General features: G+C 36.7%; 1 protein-coding gene across 2 annotated transcripts; it reads left to right on the top strand.

Annotated features, from left to right (window-relative positions):
* The first annotated feature begins 445 nt into the window (after nucleotides 1–445).
* bur (GMP synthase burgundy) lies at nucleotides 446–19750 on the top strand. Of its 2 annotated transcripts, none has more exons than XM_019050268.2 (9): nucleotides 446–718; nucleotides 3926–4153; nucleotides 5440–5534; nucleotides 7520–7637; nucleotides 9051–9204; nucleotides 9968–10111; nucleotides 13600–14092; nucleotides 14931–15393; nucleotides 16169–19750. In XM_019050268.2, exons 2-9 carry the CDS (start codon nucleotides 3954–3956, stop codon nucleotides 16572–16574), a joined length of 2073 nt encoding a protein of 690 aa, XP_018905813.1. In that variant the 5' UTR covers nucleotides 446–718; nucleotides 3926–3953; the 3' UTR covers nucleotides 16575–19750. The 2 variants fall into 2 exon arrangements, with proteins under 2 accessions (XP_018905813.1, XP_018905821.1); XM_019050276.2 differs by lacking the exon at nucleotides 446–718 and adding an exon at nucleotides 3126–3267.
* The last annotated feature ends 200 nt before the right edge of the window (nucleotides 19751–19950 follow it).

Raw genomic sequence — 19950 nt, 5'->3', positions numbered from 1 at the left:
ATTTTTAATTGCAGTCAAATTACTCCTAAGTTCCTATAGAAACTAATATTATGGGCTTACATGCCATGGATTAAGAGAATTTCCTTTTCAGCCCTTTGTCCCCTCCCGTCCATCTTAAATTTCACCCTCATTGAAATTTGGATGTTTTTGAGACGGACTGAATACAAACCATTTTGCCAACCTTCATTTTTCCCGCGCATTGCGAATTCAGTTTTTATTTGCATTATTACAGTCATATTTACGCCATAAAATTAAAGCTATGCTCACTATTTTTCAGTCTGAATTCCTAGATTGGACAACTCACGGTAAATCGAAGTAACCACAAAAAGATATTGCGAGAACTCATGCATTTTTTTCTTCAAAGTTGTTACTTCTGCATTCAAAGATAATATGAATGAAAAAATAAAAAACAAAAAAAGCTCTACTACTTGAGCTGAAAACATTTCAATGGCCAGTTTATCGCTCTCATGACTTGTATTTCAGCTCTTCTCGTCCAAACTTGATACATATTTTGTGATCCAAACAATGCCATCAACGGCTAATTTGTTATCTGGTCAAATTTTGCGAAATTGAACTCCACCCGTGCTACCACTACCAGTGCAGTTTAAATTGTGATCGTGTTCATATTCACAACGTCGCCGCATTCCCGCTACGTTCGCGTGGTCCTCGCTAGAAGGGCTTAAAATTTGTCAAACAATCATTTCAACACGCGACCCAGGTACGTTCATGTATCATTAATCTTCCTTATGCCTGAAGGAAATTAGAATCAAATACATCAATCTTCTGTAAGAAAAGAACTTGGAAAGAAGAATGGGAAACCCTTTGAATCTTCCGAACTGTGTTGGCTCATCGTTTCGCTTCATGCTGTTATGAGCACATACATATCTTCGATTCTGCTCTTTCCGTCTTTGATCTCCGTGCAGGAGGGCCTCTTCCTGGTTCTTATCAGGACCATGTATGGGAATGGAACTTTTTCCACTCTACTTATCGCATTTAACCCAGGAACTATCTATCTGCGTTGCACCCTAACTACTACTTGTTGGATCAGCTGATCACTCCAATTTTCTTTCTTCAGTATGCTTCTCTTCTCCTTTTCTTATCCTTCTATCACCTTTTATCTCTGCAGAACATCTCATACTAGTCTTGTAGTTTTGGATTGTAGTGTGTGAAGTGGAACCATTTGTTCCTTAAATTGTGACTGCTAGGTTATGTGACTGTTCACCTACCAACCCTCCGAGATCAGCTTTGTTTTTCTTAAAAGACTAGACTTTACATGTATACCGCAACACAGGTACTGCTTTATGCTCGCTCTGAGCCCATGGTTCTTTTTCAATTAGTACCATTAAACAGAGATTCCGGACTACGTAGCAATCCTCCTTTTATTACCTATGTTCTCTGTTAATTCTAATCAAACTATGTAAGACGACTGTCTTGATGTCCTGCAATGCTTTTTTCTCACACTTCTAACACCAAGCTCAGCGGAAGACATTGCTCCTGCGATCAGTGGACGACTTACGTGTCAGCAGCATTACTATTACTTGGCCACAAACACATACTCAAGCTGAAACAGTATTGAGTTAACTGAGATCGCCAAATCTCATAATTCTGCGTATCAAGAATTTTGAACTCTTGTCATGATCCCATTTGAGTCATCGGTAATCTAACCCCTGCCAAGATCTCAAGTTACATTCCTAACGTTACATAATTTGGCCTAGTTTTGACTTGTACACTGATAGTTTTCTTGGAAGTGAGGTGGCATCACAATGGATCTTACTGATCCTAACGCTTAAGTGTCTTGAGATTGTAAGGTTTTACGTTTTGCTCACAGGTTATTATGCTTGAGGATGAATTGATTTTGTTCGCTGACTAGATTTGTTGAATTCCTGATGTGACCGGAGACGATTTTGTTGACTGTTATACTTTTTGTTCAGAATTGAATGTTTAATCAGCTGGTGTTGTCGACCTTACTGACTGACGTTAGGAGTATCACATCCATCATTTGTTTATCCCATTCACTATATCAAGAACTGTATTGAAAAGACTGTTATTAACCTGTTTTGGATTAACAATTTTAGGAAAAATCGCAATGGTTACGCAAGATCTCTCTTTCCGATTGGATCTTTTTAGGCCTGGTCCTATCACATCTGTCAGAGACGTATCCCCTGTTTAAAATTTGACAAGCACTAGGATACCTGTTATAGTTATTAGTTTGACAGGATGTTCTTCTTAATCCCCAAAAGACCCCCCAGAACCAGGAATGTCCTCTAAACCTTAAAATGTACCTATCATACAAACCTCAAAATCCCCAAAAGTCGACGAAAGTTTTGCTTTAACGAGAGCTTAAGTTTTACCTGGCCCTTTACTGGCCTTCTAACTATTATTCATGTGGAGCTGGAACAAGAAATTCTGTTGGTCTCTAATCAGTTAATTATATTATGTGCTGTCGATTTTTTATCCAAAGCAGGATTACATAATTGTCTTTCTGGGATAAATTTACAAGTTACTTCATACAAAACTAGAATTGCTATATCATTTAAATTGCCACATCTGCATACTAAGGTGAAAATTGTCTTAGTGTTGACTCAAAAATTGCAAAAGAAAGCATCTGTCCAGAGTTGCCCAAAGAATAAAAAATGATTTCTCTCAATTATTTCTTATCGATTCAGTGGAAAGCTAATTTTTCAAATGTCACAGCGACAATGTTTTTGCCTATGTATTAGTGACTTTTTCTGTAAGTAGTGATCTAAAAGTCTAAGTATTCTAGTGAATTTCCTTAAACAAATATTTTAGAAAGACGCAGCCAATTTCAAAAGTTGAAAATTAAATTTGTATCTCTGCTGTTCAAAAATGCAATATTTACAGAGTAGCAGCAAAAATTTTCCTTCGCTAAAACACGTGTTTGATGGAGCATTTGGCCTTAAAGCATGTGAATTGCCTTGCCTCTCATAGTGGACCAACAAAACTTCAAATGTTCCCGAAACTTTACCATCTGTATACATTTGTAATCCATGTCAAATTTTAAGAGGGAAGAAACCTTTGGTTTGGTTCATACTCAGCCTGCCGCTGTTTGATGACGTAAAGTTTCAGCGAAGCTATTTTTTTATCAGCAGCTGATTGCTGACCTTTCATCTTGCCCCATTGTTTAATCCAATTGGTCTACTTGATCTACCTCTCTTCATCTAGCTTTTAAGCTAATCAGTTAGCTATTGACAGTTGACTGCTACCCCTCTTTTACTGATAGTAGTTACCTTGTTCAATTTTATCTGGGTAATAGTTTTTATTTATTAGGATTCTATCCCTCTTAAATAGCATATCAAGAAGAATATTAACGAAAGCTCATATTCTAATAGTCAATATCTTCGGTGAAACTCTCTAAACTTCTATCTCGTTTGTAGTGTTTTAAAATCTTTGCTTCTATTTTATTTCTTTTGAAGAAATGATCAACATCATTCCTTCAAGTTTTCATAGAATTCTGTTTTCTTAGAGGAGAAAAATCATGGCAGTTTCTAAAAATTGCTGTTGGGTGGTTTTCCATTCAAAAAAGAAAGTGACACAGGAAGTCTGCAACGTTCCAAACCGAGATATTTGGTTTGGGAGATTCAACGTCGATATATTTATCTAGTTAACAATATATTCTTCAAAATTATTCATCTCTTTTTCAAATCAAATTTTTCTATATATTTTTAAGATCTTTTTCAATTCAGACTCAGATTATGTAGTGTGTAAACCTCAGTTTTCCCTGATTTTAGAGTGTAAATTCCACCGTAATCGTTCTCTAGGTCTTTCTAGAGCAATATAATTTTGTTTTTTTTTTTTTTAAGCGCCTATGATACGTTTTACTCAACTGCAGCGCAAATCAAATACTCTGTGTGGTTTTATAAATACACTGAATTCACCAGCATAATATGTGTATTATTTTTTTCAGTCTAGTTCAAGCTGTAGGAGATCTCACGATGCACAATACGGGCCCTGAAGGGGGTGCAAATTGCCGCATAGCCTCCAACGGCGCTCATGAAGGGGAAAAAGTTGCGATCCTAGATGCTGGCGCTCAGTATGGTAAACTAATCGACCGCCGCATCCGAGAACTATGCGTAGAAACTGAGATTCTCCCTCTAGACACCCCTGCCTTTACACTCAAAGAAAAAGGCTACAGGTATGTCATGTGCTCTTATATTTTTGTCTAGTTTTAAGTAGTAAAGTATTTCTGTTTTTAGATAGATCTGGAAGTATTCAAAAAGGTATTAAAATTTGGCAAAGCTTGTGCACAGTCTGACATTCTTTGCAAGATTTTTGTGGAATTTTTTTTAAAAAAAATATACTGAAAATCATGGCAAGGATTTACTGGAAGTTAAGTCAAAAAGTACTCAATTTTTTAAAGATTAGACACTTGTATCCATGCGAAAAAGCAGCAAAATTTTTTTTAAAAAAAAAAACCGAAAAAGCTGCTAAGTTTCTTAAAAAATGTTAGTTTTGACACTTGACAAAGTTGTTATCTAACTTTTTCCACCTTTTATTTCCATGAGTATCGTTGCAGAAATTTATATTATTTTTTACACCATCATACTCCCCTCTGTATGCATTGATTTTTGGTTTTAAAGTCAATATTATATCACCACTGTCGATTTTAGTTCAATTTATTGCAAGTGTCAGTAATTCAAAATATATTTTTGCGTAGTACAAGACTGGATGATAGTATTACATAAGTTTCCCAGTTTTTATCTGCTCTTTAATTTTTATTGCAGAGTAATGGTTTAATTATATAATGTAGGTCATCTTACGTATGAGGTTAATCTCCTTTTTATGTAATATTCTATTGATGTAGTTCCTGTGCATGAAATCTTTACTCTCTCCAACGGAGCAGTATCTTTTGTATCAGTTATTTATCAGAGGGAAATTTTTACATCAAAGAAATGATGGGTTAGGGAATAAGAAAAGGCCTGAAAGATTATTTGCATGTCAGTATGAAGTTAGCACAAATATTTTCCTCATTCTAACTGACGCTCCCTTTCTTCTGCGTAAATCTTCCAATTAAGTCCATTTATATTTGTCAACTCAAGCACTAATAGCTGACTACTACAGAATAAACGTTACTTATTTTTAATTTCAAAAGATAGTTAATTGCATCCCAGAGCAGTACACATTTTATCAACTTGAACTACAGCTATTATCAATTGACTCCTGTTTTTTTTCTCTCTCTTTTTTTTCATAAGATAGTGTGCACAACATGCCACGTGTGACAGTAGTAAAAATTTGGAAATCCCCTGAGAGATACTATGGTTGACAAAAAATATACCAAAAAATAGAGCCCCTCTAGTTGTAACAATGAAATGTCAAAATTGAAAAATTATCAGTTTTATCACTGTGAATGACCTGGTCGCAAATAATGAATAAAATCCCCTTTTTTCCAATAAATTTCTAACATGCCTCTTTCTGTTTCAGGGCTGTTATCATCTCAGGTGGCCCTAATTCGGTGTACGCAGAAGATGCTCCTAGATATGATGCCGATATATTTAGAATAGGTGTTCCTGTTTTAGGTAAGGATGCCCTCCTAATGTATGAGTGGCAAAAGGTTACTCTCTTCATTTATTTAATTACAATTGGCGGATACATCCTAAACAGAATTCAACTCTCTCCTCTCTCTGAACTTGTGTTAGCAAAAATTGGCAATATACTTTATATGATAGACTGTTTATTTACCCACAGTTTTCCAACAATTTTTTTATCCTCAGAGGTATGAATAATCAATATACAACATACAAGTAAAGCAACTAAAACAGATTAATACAAACATAAAACTACGTAACATATTTTTCATTTAGTTTTGTGTCTGTATTGCATTGGTCCCTTTCTTGTAGATCAAACAATATAATTCATACATCTAAAAATAGTAAAATTTACAAAAAGCTTCAAGGATTAAACACTCTGCCATGTAAATTAGCTCATTTCATTATTATGATTTTTAGCAGTGCTGTCACCAACATGTTTTTCAAATTTCTAATTTATAAGGTCTCGTTGAAATAGAACATAAAAAAGTTGGGTACATTCTGCATTTATGTCTTTCTTCAGTTAAGCCAATTAATCAAGTAAATTACAATAATCTACACACATTTCTTCAAAGAAGGAAAAACATTACAAATTTACCAGAGAACCATGTAAGTTTTATCGGAAAATTTTTGTCAATGCCCAAATGCTCGTGAAGCTTGCATAGCAGCATAAAGACTGTCCACGAACATTACATACTTCCTGTGATTTTTGAACCCCTTCCCCTCCTCCCTTTACAAAAGTGAAGATTTATAGAGTTCTAGTTGAACAACACCATTTTGTATTGTAAGTATTGAATAGAAACTGAAGTGTTGTGGATAATATTTTTTTGTGTATTTATAACTTTCACAGGTGCCATGATCTTTCTTATCATCTTTCAAGTCCTTAATTTTGATAACATCCTATATTTGTGAAGTAAAATTTCGAACTGTGAAAATGTTTTCGGTTCAAGATTTTTCATAATGCTTGAATGATGGCGCAAGCCAAAAAGTGCTTCAGTGAATAGAGATGTCGCGTGCGTGAGGAATTTGCGATTTGACTATTGATTCTCATGTAAAAGTTCGCGAGAAACATGATGGTGCCACTGGTTTCCTCTGAAATCAACTCTCAAGCTCATAAAAAGCTCTCAAGTTGAGGCCAAAATGGAGGGGATATCCCACGCTATCCTGAGAGTCCACCTCTACAACAAGACAAACTCTCCATGCGAAGATAGGGAGCAAATACATTAGCAGGGTTGCAGTGTTTTCAGTTTTAGAGTCCCCAAATAAAGTGGCAGCCCTGTCAATGTATTTGCTCCCTAATCTTTGCATCAAGAGTTTGTCTTGATGTAGAGGTGGACTCTCAGGATAGCGTAGGATACCCCCTCCACTTTGGCCTCAACTTGAGAGCTTTTTTTGAGCTTGAGAGTTGATTTCAGAGAAAACTAGTGGTACCTCTGTGTTTCTCGCGAACTTTTGCTTAAGAATCAACGGTCAAATCGCAAATTCCTTACACATGCAACATCTCCATTAAAGAAATTTATCCACAACACCTCGGTTTCTTTTTATTACTTACAAAAGTGAAGAATATTGAGTGAAAGCAGTGGAATAAATCTAAAGCTTTAAAACATGAACAATCTCCTTCGTTGATTGTGAAATATAAACTCTGCCAAAGAGAACAACCAAAGCCATTATTCTACAGTTGAGAAGAAACCCGCTTTGGAGGAAGTGTAGTTTTAATTGTCTCGGTAATGAAATATCAATCTCTTTCTACTTCTTAATTTCTCAGATTCCTTGCCTCTCATGTCTGATTAATGTCAGGCACCCAAGGACCCCTTTCCTCCTCCCCTAGGATCCTGCCGTCATTTATGAGCGGCCCCATGTTCAAGCTTTGACAGAAATAGGTTTAGATTTTGTCTGCTTTTTGGAATTTGTCCTTGAAGGTTACATTTTGTCCAGGGTCCAAATTTTTATTGTTATGCCTGATGTCCTTGTTTCAGGTATCTGTTATGGAATGCAGATGATGAATAAAGAATTTGGTGGATCTGTAATCCGGAAAGATTGTAGAGAAGATGGAGAGTATAAAGTAGAAATCGATACTAGCTGTTTACTATTTAAGTGAGTGTTTTTCCTTTTCCAGCTCTTGCTTGCTACTTGGCTGTTCTTTTCAAATCTCTAAGAATTTCGAATACTTTTAAGAGCTCTGTTTCCCCCTGGAGGAAAATGAAGATAAAATATTCAGTAGAAACTTTGGAGGGTGATCTTTCTGTGCAAGCTCACATGAAAAAACAATAAAAAATTATCTGTAGAATTTATAACAATTTAGTGGATACAGCCAGGTACCCCCCCCCCCCCCCCAAAGCATGTTCAGCAGGCCTCAATTGCCAGATTTGGTTCACTTTTTGGACCAAATCCTCGGACGGGACATTTTTTTTTCAACCTTATCCACCTTCCATTGAGCTCATCAGCAAAGTTCTTGTACATTGTGCAAATAAAATTGTATATGGTTTTGTAATTATGGTATATTTTGTAGTGTGAAAACACCTGTTTTTCACTCAGTTGTGTTGCATTAGCCAATCCACACGCTTTTTTAAACCTAATTCGGGATTTGGTGAATTTTCGTCAAGATTTGATAAAAAATTAAATACTTGATTCTGAGTGCTCCTGATTCAAACAGGGATACAGCAATCATCCATCCAAGAATGGGTCAGTTGCGCTGGCTATAGAATCGTGTTTCTAGGCATGCCTCTTGTAGATTAGCTAAAAATAATAAGATATGTCCAAACCACAACTTTCTATGTTCAATATTAATCGAGATATCGCCCATTGAATAGTCGGCTTTTTGACGTCATCCACCACGGTAGTAACACCCTTGGTTTCTTCCACCTTGTTTTCATTAGTCAGTATGACGCACATTAGCACTGGTTATTCGACATGAAACCCGGATGAAAGCAAAGTGGAAGAAACCAAGGGTGTCACTACCGCTGTGGATGACGTCAAAAACTCAACTTTTAAAAGGGCAAAATCTCTGATAATACTGAACTTAGGAAGTTGCAGTTTGGACGGATCTTATTATTTTTAGATTATCCACAAGAATCCAGTAGCAAAACACTATTCTGTGACCAGTGCAACTGACCATTGATGCAAATCTAGTCAAGGGAATTCACATTCTTTCAACCAGTCCATGTTTTCCTTACTTTGAGGAAGTAGCCCAAATGTAAACCTATCTCTTCAGATCTCAAAATAGTTTGTAATGTAAGAGGAGGTGTGTCCGAAACACATAAATGTCCCTCCCCTACCTTTTCCTAATTTTGTGTGTTTCAAAAATCAACATAGTCAACCAAGCACTGCACATCAACACTCAACAGCACAGCTGTAGGTAATGTTTTATTGCCTGATTTCACTGCATCATTATAACATGCCTTGAATAGGTACCTACCAGAAGTTGCATGCACTTTTAGAACTCGAATTGTGATTTTTAGCTGCTCTTAAAATGAAGTGTTAATTATTTTTTTCCTTCATTTGTTTCAGGGATCTAAAGAAAAGTCAAAGTGTGTTACTTACTCATGGAGACAGTATAGAAAAAGTTGCTGATAGCTTTAAAGCAGTTGCGTGGTCAAGTAATTTTGTAACAGCTATTGCTAGCGATAAGCTGCGATTGTATGGTCTCCAGTTTCATCCAGAGGTATGCTATGCTCTTTGAAAATCCGCATGTATCTGAAATATCTGAAGGTAAAAGGTAGCGTAAACACTTGCACCCATTTTGAAAAAAACAGAAGTTGACAATGTCACCTTGCCGACATTACATGAATAACCATGAAAGTATCCACTGAACATCGATACCTCAGCTGAAGTTGCATCGTTTTACATGTTAAAGGATCATATAGCTTATCATTTAAAAATTTATCATTGGAACCCTTGAAAACTCTTGAAATTTTATGTGGAACGTCCCCATTTTTTTTGTCTGGAGAACCTTTTAAAAGCTTTCAAACTCTCAAGAGAAGATCATTTCAATATTTCATATGCGTTTGCCTTACAATTTAGTACTTTGCTGTTTTGTCAAGAGAAGACCTTCAAAAACCACTAAGAAGGACGAGATTAAGATTTAATTATTAGTTTTTCATCCTCTGGCACTGATTGAAGGCTTTGTTAACTCTCAGCAGTGAAATACTTAGATAGTCAGTTTAAAGTGTTTCACATTGTATTCTTGTCCTAGTTTAATTAGATTATTGTGCCATTTGCAGTGAACCAGAGTGAAATCTTTGAGTCACCACTAATTGTTGCATGTTTTTGCCCTTTAACCATAATATTCCTGGAATGATGAACCTCACAACGACTGGTCCTCTAGAAACACACAGCATAGAAAAGAGCACAACTGGACTCTATGTTGAAGTCATGAAATCTCTCTATGCAAATAATCTAAAACTGCATTCTAATCTCTTCTACAGGTGGACCTTACAGAGAACGGACAGTTAATTTTTAAAACATTTTTGTTTGATATCGCTGGTGTCTCCGGTAATTTCACACTGCAAGACCGACAGGAAGAGTGTATAAAATACATTAGGAGCACTGTAGGGTCCAGCAAAGTTTTGGTAAGTCATGTTCACAGTAAGTTTCTTATTTTGTCCTCTTTTATTTTCAAGTGTCATTTTACCCAAGCCACTGTTTTGGCGTTTTAAATTTTCCGGGACGGGAGATTGTTGGTGTTAAATAGATTCCTTCTACATCCGTCATAAAAGGGAACTAGTCCAGGCGCCTGGTAAGTCTACCTGGAATTTTGGGTACACAGCGATTTTTTTGGCCTACTTTATGTTTTTTTGGGTCGCTGAATCCGAATCTGAAGTTTCCGCACGCGTATCTGGTGAGCATTTTCCGCTATTTTGAAAAAATGGCCTAAAAAGGCCTTTTTTTGCGGTTTTTTTTGATATAGCGGCTACGGATGAGGAAAAGTCCCGGATTTAGCTAATGTTTTGAATAGCTGACATAATTTGGAAGAAAATGGTGTATACATATGTTAGGTTTGCTTAAAAATTGAGGAAGATACAGCATCGTGAACATCGCGCCTATTCACGTTTTCGCGGCGCACCCCTCAGCGCGGTCCGGCTCGCCGCGGTCCGCCAAGTTCTGAGGCGTTACACGCTTTAAACGGTTTTCGTTTCAACAGTTTTTCATTTCTAACATTTAATAAATCATTTTAATGCTTTATTATACCTGAAATGTGTTCCATCATCCCTTCCGTTTTCGCTATCCCTCCCTGAAAAAATGTCTTAATACAGTAAGATTGGATTAATTGCTATTTTTTTCATCTCAGATGATTGTATTACCCTTAAGAGAGAACAAACGGATCCAAAAGTCAAAAAAGTAATAAACTAATATTTACTAAAACGGGATAAATATCCCCGTCCTCAACGTATTTGTGATGTCTCGCGAGATTCCGCGTGAGTGACTCACTATCTCAATGGTTTATTTTTTTCGAGGTGTTATCTTTCCCGTATTCTGGGGCTACAATCCTGGCTAGGATGCGGTCTTCGGGTTTCAACTGGGCTCCAGGATTATGCACTGCCTAGCATTTTCTTATCTCCTTGGCATTTTTATTGCACTCTGTCTGGACTTCACTAATTCTGCAGCAAAATATGCATCTTCAGTGGGCAGATGACTGCCAAACACGCGTGTCGCGACTCCACCAGCGTGTTATTTATTTACGCACGTACTTCTAAACTTTTGCGATGGACGTTGAAATTTCGTGTTTTATATGTGGCCAACCGTTGGCAAATCAACAAACAATAGACGTTAAAAGAAAAGGAGTGAGTGCTTTTCGCAAAGCTAGTGAAAAACGGCAAGACGGGAAAGTAGAGTTGATAGGGCGTAAAAGAAATAAAATAACTGTGCATAAGGTATGCAGTAAAAATTACACGAGTGAGAGCCACATTTCAGCGTGGAATCGCCAAAATTCACCGTCTCAATCCGTGATTTTGCCCAAGAAAGTGTATTTTCCATTCACAAAGCGATGTTTTCTTTGTGGCGATGCAATTGAAATTAAAGCAAAAGGAGGCAAAAAAAATCTCAATCGAAAAAGTATACGCGTTCAAATCGCCGTTAGTAATGTCACCCATCCGAAATTTGGTAATCGCATTTTGGATATAATCAAAGGGAGAACTGATTCAGAAAGTATTTGCATTCGAGAAAGATTAGATTCGATCGAGAATTTAGCGGCGAAAAAAGCAAAATATCATCGGGCGTGTTTATTTAAAATAAAGATTCACTCTCTAAAAGAGAGAAAAAAAAGTGCAAGTGAAGATGACAAATCCACCCCGGAACAGTGCATCAATAAAGTGACAGCAGCAATGGAAGAAATCTTTTCTTATTTGGACCAACATGAGTGTGAGTGTCAGATAATTGTATTAGTGGATCTATTATTAATGTATGTAAACTGTAAAAATGTATACTCGTGTATATACCCTCATCTTTGCACCTCGTGTATGCACCTCGTATGTGTAAAATTACACAAATTTTGAAAGAAAATATTGCCCTTTTCCGTAACTGCTTTTGCTTTCTTTATCTTTCTGAGCGAACACTGAAAAAAATTGCTGAAAAAGTTGTCTTAGTTTGAAAAATTATTTGATCTAAAGCGAATTATTTTTACTTGACGACAATCTCTGTATTTCTGGAAAGTAATCCGTTCAAAAATTGTTTCATTTATAAAAAAATTGGTCTCGATAATAAAGTGATGTTCTTTTTAGAGTATGAAAATGATTTGAATTAAAGAAAATTTCTTTGACACGAAAGACAATTTCAATACGTAAATGTTTTCCTTTAAATGAAGTACATTTTTCTGTAACTACAGAAACATTTTCTTAACAACCTTTCTTCAATGAACAACAGAGAACTACATTCAGAACAAATTTACAAATAAAGGACAACTCAGTTTTTATTTATGGTAACCTATAGATACATATTGGGAACAAATAAAAGGTATAATGGGGTACATTGATAAAGAAAAAAGCAATAATATGTTTTACGAGTGTTAGAAATGAAAAACTATTGAAACGAAAACCGTTTAAAGCGTGTAACGCCTCAGAACTTGGCGGACCGCGGCGAGCCGGACCGCGCTGAGGGGTGCGCCGCGAAAACGTGAATAGGCGCGATGTTCACGATGCTGTATCTTCCTCAATTTTTAAGCAAACCTAACATATGTATACACCATTTTCTTCCAAATTATGTCAGCTATTCAAAACATTAGCTAAATCCGGGACTTTTCCTCATCCGTAGCCGCTATATAAAAAAAACCGCAAAAAAAGGCCTTTTTAGGCCATTTTTTCAAAATAGCGGAAAATGCTCACCAGATACGCGTGCGGAAACTTCAGATTCGGATTCAGCGACCCAAAAAACATAAAGTAAGCCAAAAAAATCGCTGTGTACCCAAAATTCCAGGTAGCCTCATTTTTAGCTACCAGGCGCCTGGACTAAACTCAATGTCTTTTGATTTGAGGTAATATCAGTAGCTGAGTCTCAGGGTTTTGAAACTTCACGGTCATATGAAACGGAGGAACCACCGTGTGAACAGGGGAACCCAGGGTGTCAAACGTCCTGGAAAATCTAGAAGTCAGGGACTTTTAAAAAACCTGGAAAGTCAGGGAATGTTTCCATTTGTAGAGGAGATCATACTAAGTAGTCGCTCTGTTCTGCCGTGTATCATTGTTGCCAAGCTTCACTAAAACAATATGTCTCTAATCTTGCATGAATGCAGCAGGTTACCTTCCCGAAAAATGTCAGGTAGTTTCTTTTTTTTGTTCAAAAAAAAGTCAGGGAATTTTGAAGTTTCAGTTCACTTATTACCCTTGAACCCTGTCAGCCTTACAGAAATTTTCGTTTTTACAATGTTCATGCAGTAGAAAAGTTCAATTTTTTGGGGGAAAAGATTTTTGTTAATTTTTTCGAAGTCTCCAGGGGAACTATTCATGAATTTTGGCTAAGAATAAAGGAAGACCAATCAAAGTGGGAAGGCTCAAAACTTCCTGCTTCCATGCGGACTAACCTGTCACAACTTTACTGTAATCATATCTACTCTTCATTTCTGCAGTTGCTCCTGAGTGGTGGCGTTGACTCAACCGTTTGTGCGGCTCTCTTGCACAAAGCCCTCTCGCCGGACCAGATCATCGCAATCCACATCGATAACGGCTTGATGAGGAAGAACGAGTCAAAAATGGTGGAGTCAAGCCTCTCGGCGTTAGGACTGAAGCTGCGCGTGATAAATGCTGGGTTCCAATTCCTCCACGGGACAACAACAACGATGCCGCTGGACAAGCGAGTGCCCTCACGCCTTCATGTCACCAAGATGCTTTGCATGACCAGTGACCCGGAAGAGAAGAGGAAGATTATCGGGGATGTATTCGTCTCAGTTGCCAATGATGTCATCGAAGAGCTCAAACTGAAGCCGGAGGAGGTGTTCTTGGCACAAGGCACGCTTCGTCCCGACTTGATAGAGTCTGCATCGGCAACGGTTAGCAATAAAGCTGCTGCGATCAAGACCCATCATAATGACAGTCCGCTCATTCGAGAGCTAAGAGCTGCAGGTGCCTATTTTTTTCTATTTCCTTCGTTAAGTTAGCAAGATTACCCAACAAAGTTTTTTTTTTCGTTAAATTTTGAAGAATTGCATATTGCATTTATTAAGCTGTATTGAAGGTTGGATCATTAGGCCAGTAAATGGGAATTTCTCCAGTGAAATGAACATCTTTACTTCTTAAAAAATCGGCCCCATTTGGCTTTATCACCCAATCTCCTAAGTGTGACAAAGTTCCCTTGTTTTGTGATGTACTTGAAACTGAGTGTTAATTGAATCACGTCGTATGGAAACTGCAAATATCCATTTTTCCAGCTTTGCACTTTTTTGTTGTGTTATGAATACTTTTCTGGAGCGGATACAATAATCTAAACCGTGCAAGAACTTATTCTAGGATTATGATAACCTTAAAATATATCTTTACCTGTCTTTCATGCTCAAATCTAAAAAAGTATTATTAGTCTAAAAACTCAAGACTTGATAAATACTAGCTTGGATAAATGCACATAAGCAGTTTTTGCACAACAGGATGGAATTAAGAGTCAGATATTTTTAAAACACGTTTTTCTGCAAAAGATTCCCTCTGAAGAATATGTAATGGTTTTTAGCTTTGTGCAGTAGACACATAGAAAGTCAGTATTTATACTTACCCGGCCATTTAAAAAAAAAAAAAAAAAAAAAAAAAATCAGGAAAAATGAAGTTTCTCTGTCCAATATTAATGAGGCTCTATCTTGAAAATGGCGATCGATGTTTTGATCTTGAAAGTTAACCCATTTTGTGTAATTTCTTCATTTAAAGACTAAACTATGGTCATATCTCGCTAATTCAAATTTCTTTCTGTCAACAGGTAGAGTAATTGAGCCTCTTAGTGACTTTCACAAAGACGAAGTGAGAGTTCTTGGGAAGGAACTGGGTCTTAGTCATGATCTGGTTATGCGACACCCTTTCCCTGGCCCTGGCCTTGCAATCCGTGTGCTTTGTGGTGAAGAGCCGTTCATGGAACGTGACTTCTCAGAGACACAGGTGATAGTGAAAATAATTGTCGAGTACGACCAAATGTTACAGAAGAAACATGCGCTCTTGAACCGGATCGAGAATGCGACCGATGAAATTGAGCGAAGTAAGCTGCGAGAAGTCTCAAGGAAACAGCATCTGGCAGCCACCGTTCTGCCAATCAGAAGCGTTGGGGTACAAGGGGACTCCCGTTCTTATAGTTACGTTGTAGGAATATCAAGTGAGAACGAGCCTGATTGGGACGATCTTATGTTCCTGGCAAAACTCATGCCTAGCATCTGCCAAAACGTCAATAGGTATGTATCATCAGTATACACTATGTTTATATTCATTTATTTACATAAATAAACTTTATCAGCTCCCTAAAATGCAACTCTATATAAGTTGCTCTCATTTCAGCTCTTGGATAAGGAACATTTGGTTATCTTAACCTTGGAGGAACCCCGCACCATGCCAACTTTGCACCTATTTTTAATTAACTGACAATGACTGTTGGTGGTTTTCATTTTTTTTTTTGTTACTGCCAATGGACCTTTCAAGTTGCTCACTTCCAGGCCGGCCATAGTGCAGGTTGTATGTTAGTCTTGCCAGATCAAAGAAATTCCTCTCCATTTTTGGACTTTGGGAAATGAAAGTCTTACTATGAAAAACTTGCAATTTGTGTTGTCCGTGTCGCAAATTTTCTGTATCTGCAGCCACATTTTCCTTCATTATCGGCAACCAAATTTGCGCAAAATGAGATGTAAAGAAACCTAACCTGAAGTTCAGGACCTTATCTTGACTTCTTCTTTGTTATTTGCATCTCTCATCTAAAACCATAATCAAATATCAATACTCATCATCAAAATCACTTTATATCAATGTGTCCATAGCTGGCTGTAAACTCCACTTGCATAAAAAGCCATTAAACAAACAGAAAGAAAGAAAGGGAAAAAACCCTAACTAAATAAATGAACAATCTTACAACCTATCATCAATCTTTTTTTGTGTCGGTTGGTAGTTTTATTTTTGCAAAAATTGCATTTAAAATTTCTAGACTGATTTTAATTACATACCTCATTGCTTTTTCAGAGTATGTTATATTTTCGGCGGCTTAGTTAAGGATCCAGTCACAGAAATCACACATACGTTTCTGACAAGCAATGTCTTGTCCACACTGCGGCAAGTTGATGCAGTTGCGTTCCATGTCCTCTCCTCGTCCAACTGTGTCGACAGCATCAGCCAAATGCCGGTTGTCTTGATCCCAGTGCACTTTGACCGAGACGCAGCTTTGCGCATCACATCATGCCAGCGCTCTGTCGTCCTTCGACCGTTTATTACGAACGATTTTATGACGGGCACTCCTGCCTTGCCCGGTAAACACCTCCCATTAGACGTAGTCTCCAAAATGTACCAAGAAATCAGTAGCGTCCAAGGTATCTCGCGAGTTCTCTATGACCTCACGACCAAACCTCCCGGCACCACGGAATGGGAGTGAACCAATCGATTTTCTAATTTCTTTTTCAATGTAATTTTTCCCAGGTTTACACGACTTTCTGGGCTCCAATCTTAGCGTGATTCCCTGTAAAGACCCAAAAATCAATGGGCCGCCCTCTTAATAAAATCGAATTTCGATCCCAACCTATAGTGAAGTTGTTGAATGAAATATTTCATGTGGGTCATGTTTTTAAACTGCCGTTTATCTACTTTAGGAAGCTCTTTATTTTACTGTGTACAAAGAAAATAGCGAGACAAAAATTTACCAAAAATTGAAAAGATTTGTGTTGCAGCCTTATCAAATGAAAATATAAAAAGTCTAAAACAAGTTTGATCTGCTGAACAATTTTTTCCCTGATAAGAGGTGCAAACAAGTTTCTTTGCTGCTGTAATAAATACGTGTATAATAAGATACCTTGAGATTATCGTACGGAAGTTTTTGAAATTACCTGATACTTTATGTAATTGATTCACTCAAACGTATCTTGTAATCAAATTCTGTGGCCAACAAATGGAGGGAATCCTGCTAGAATTATTAATAAATTAGAGCTCGCTGCTATCACAGGTATTTGTGATGTTCTCAAATAATTTATTCAGGCGCTGAAGACCATGTGCATGAGTCCAAGTGAACACTTAATTACCTGTATGGCAGCAGACTGGCAACAAGTGGTCTTCTGTCTTATGTATTTATTTGTATTTAGTTATTTATCATTTGTCAATTTTCATTTTTTACCAATTAAATCGAGTTGCAGTCCTCAGCAGCGATGGAACTGAAGAGATTGTTAGAAGTTGCATTGCAATGTTTTTTGTTGAGAGTATGATTGTGACGGCGAGTTTATTTTTAATATACTTTCTTTTGATGAAATCTTGGTGAGCATCAAGTGTCCTAACTCGAAAGTTAAAGTGAATTTGTCAACAGATTGGTTACTTTCATCATTGATTCGTTTTTTGATTGCACATTCAGTAAAAATGACCGTATCGGCTCAAACAACAAATGTTTACATACCTCACAAAATGAGAAAGGAAAACCTGATTATTGTCAGCAGTGAGCCCGTTGTTTCCTGCAGTGAATGACAAATCTTGCCTGCGTTGCTCCAGTATTTCTGCGAACATGTTATTTATTCATGGGAGAACCTTTGCACAAATTTGTCTGAAAATTTTGGTGTCTTCTTTCACAAGTGGAAAAAAAAGTCACTGGAAATTTTATGTAAATTCTTATGAGGGTTCTTCTACAAGAAAATAAAACATCAGTAAAAAATACTGAAGCAGCGCTATTGAGATACATACATTCTTTCATGCAAGAGACGACAAACCGTCCTTTATATTTTGGAGGTTGCCTTTTTCAGGCTTTTTGTGCAATTTGATGTGAAAGAAAATTAAAGAATCAGTAAAAAGTTCAATAACTCAAAATCTTGTCAGTCAGATGATATCATTCTCAGATTCTGCAGGAACAAATCAATTTTTATGAATGCACACCATGGCTTTATCATTTTAGTCTCTTTATCAGTGGTAAGTTTTACAACTTAGTGCTGAATTCATAGTGAACGATGTCATTTTCAAAATTTTTAATTAGGTTCTCTCTCCACTAATCTGTCATGACAGTTTACTGTTTTGAATAACATTATCATTTTTTGCTAATCGAAAAAATCAACAATCAAAATGGCATCTGTTGCATGCAACTGATCTGCTTCCCCTGTAATCCTGAGGTAGACATAACCTCACCAACTGCTGTACCTTCTGTCTCTAAGCTGTAAGGAAAGCTAAATTTTTGTACAGTTAAATTATCCTCAAGCATTATAACACCACGCACTGAATGACCCGTTGAGGTTAAAAAATTTTCATGGACTGTTATCGAGCTGAGCACTAACATTCTAATGACCATGTTCTTTTCTCTCATCAATAAATCAGTCATTCAGTTGGGTATTATTTGTCCGAAAATGTTGAATTTATCGAGTGAACTCATTTACAATTGAAGACCAGGGTGGATCATACAAGCCCAAATTTCGTCAGCTGCGAATTCTGTGAAAATTACCCAACAATCAGAATCGGTCAAAGAGCTTGGGATGTAAGGCTGCACAATGGTCAAAAACAAAGGATCTATCGCATATTATTTTTTCCGGATGAACTTTCTCGACAAAGGGAAAAAATTGTACGAAAAAGAGAATACATCTATGTCTCCTTTACTGTTAAAAAGGAGAAATTGTTGTGCAATTATAGCAGTTTTGCACTCTTCAAAACCTGTGATCCACCCGGGTCCTCAAACATCTTTAGCACGAGTAAAGGGGCATTGCAGAATTGAATCATTTCTCATCTCATTACTGTCCACCATGTTTACGAAAAAGTAAGAATAAGAGGATCATTTTATTCTCTGTTAATCTGGTATTTCCTCTCAAAAAATTTAATAAGTTAATACAATTTTAAGATTCATAGCAGGTTGACTTCGTCAACGTGGAACTTAGTTTAATCGGCAAATAACAGATTCAATCTTTGATTTTAAAATGGAGCTCATTTTTTCGTACGTTGCAATGTCTGAGAGGATCTTCTGTTTTTAATAATAAAATTAAAATTTTTATGGTTATTATTTTGGTCTTTGCACTTTTGTAGTTCTCATTACATGATAGTCAGGAAAATGTGATTACTTCTCGGCATGAAAAAGTATGCTGAACGCTCTGGTAATGATCCAATATCTTTTCACACAGAAAAGAGAGGTGAGATCAAGGTATGTTCTAATCCAAATTTTGTGCAGGACATGGTGGATTTAAAACCATCCTCTGTTTTTTTGTTTGTTTTTTGTTTTTTTATTTTTTGCTCAAGCTTAAGGTCACTTGACAAAATTCCGTCTCTTTCTCTAAGCAGTCTAAAACTGCACTGTAAGCGATTAATGCTCTTGAAGTCAGAGCTGCTTGAACCAAAATAAAAATATCCAAGTTTTTAAACATGTTTTTATAATTAAAGCGAAGGATAGATAAGAATAGCTCGTAAGATGACCTGTTTAGTTTGAATGAGTTTGTTGGCTCCAGCTTGAGTTTTTCACAGCTCTTGCGGGTTTTTTAAAGATCCCTCCTTCTCTCAAACCTGTTTTATATTTTTTCTTAATATCCTGTCCAATCTCCACTGTAATTCACTTGATGCATTTGTAGACATATTTTAAAGGATGAAAAAAAATTTAACATTTTACTTCAGTTGTCTTTTTTGTATTACCCTCTTGAGTTTAACATTTCCAAAAAATCTGTCATGGTCTTCGTTGAGATGTAGCAATTTTCCGAGTGATAGAGTATCGCATTAACCAATTGATAGTTCGAAACTTTCAAGAATATTTTCAAAATTGCCTAAAATTACAACTATTTTGTTGTAGTCTTGACCTTTTTTTTATGTAC

Source organism: Bemisia tabaci, chromosome 4 (genome assembly GCF_918797505.1).
Source record: "Bemisia tabaci chromosome 4, PGI_BMITA_v3".
NCBI classification, from domain to species: Eukaryota; Metazoa; Arthropoda; class Insecta; order Hemiptera; family Aleyrodidae; genus Bemisia; species Bemisia tabaci.
Note: the sequence above shows the minus strand (reverse complement) of the source record. Positions and strands in the feature narration are given on the sequence as shown.

Coding starts and splice junctions, on each gene's coding strand:
- bur (XM_019050268.2), top strand. CDS start 3,954: ATGCACAATACGGGCCCTGAAGGGGGTGCAAATTGCCGCATAGCCTCC. Junction 9,205..9,967: donor GTCTCCAGTTTCATCCAGAG/GTATGCTATGCT, acceptor TCTCTTCTACAG/GTGGACCTTACAGAGAACGG. Junction 14,093..14,930: donor TCGAGAGCTAAGAGCTGCAG/GTGCCTATTTTT, acceptor TTCTGTCAACAG/GTAGAGTAATTGAGCCTCTT.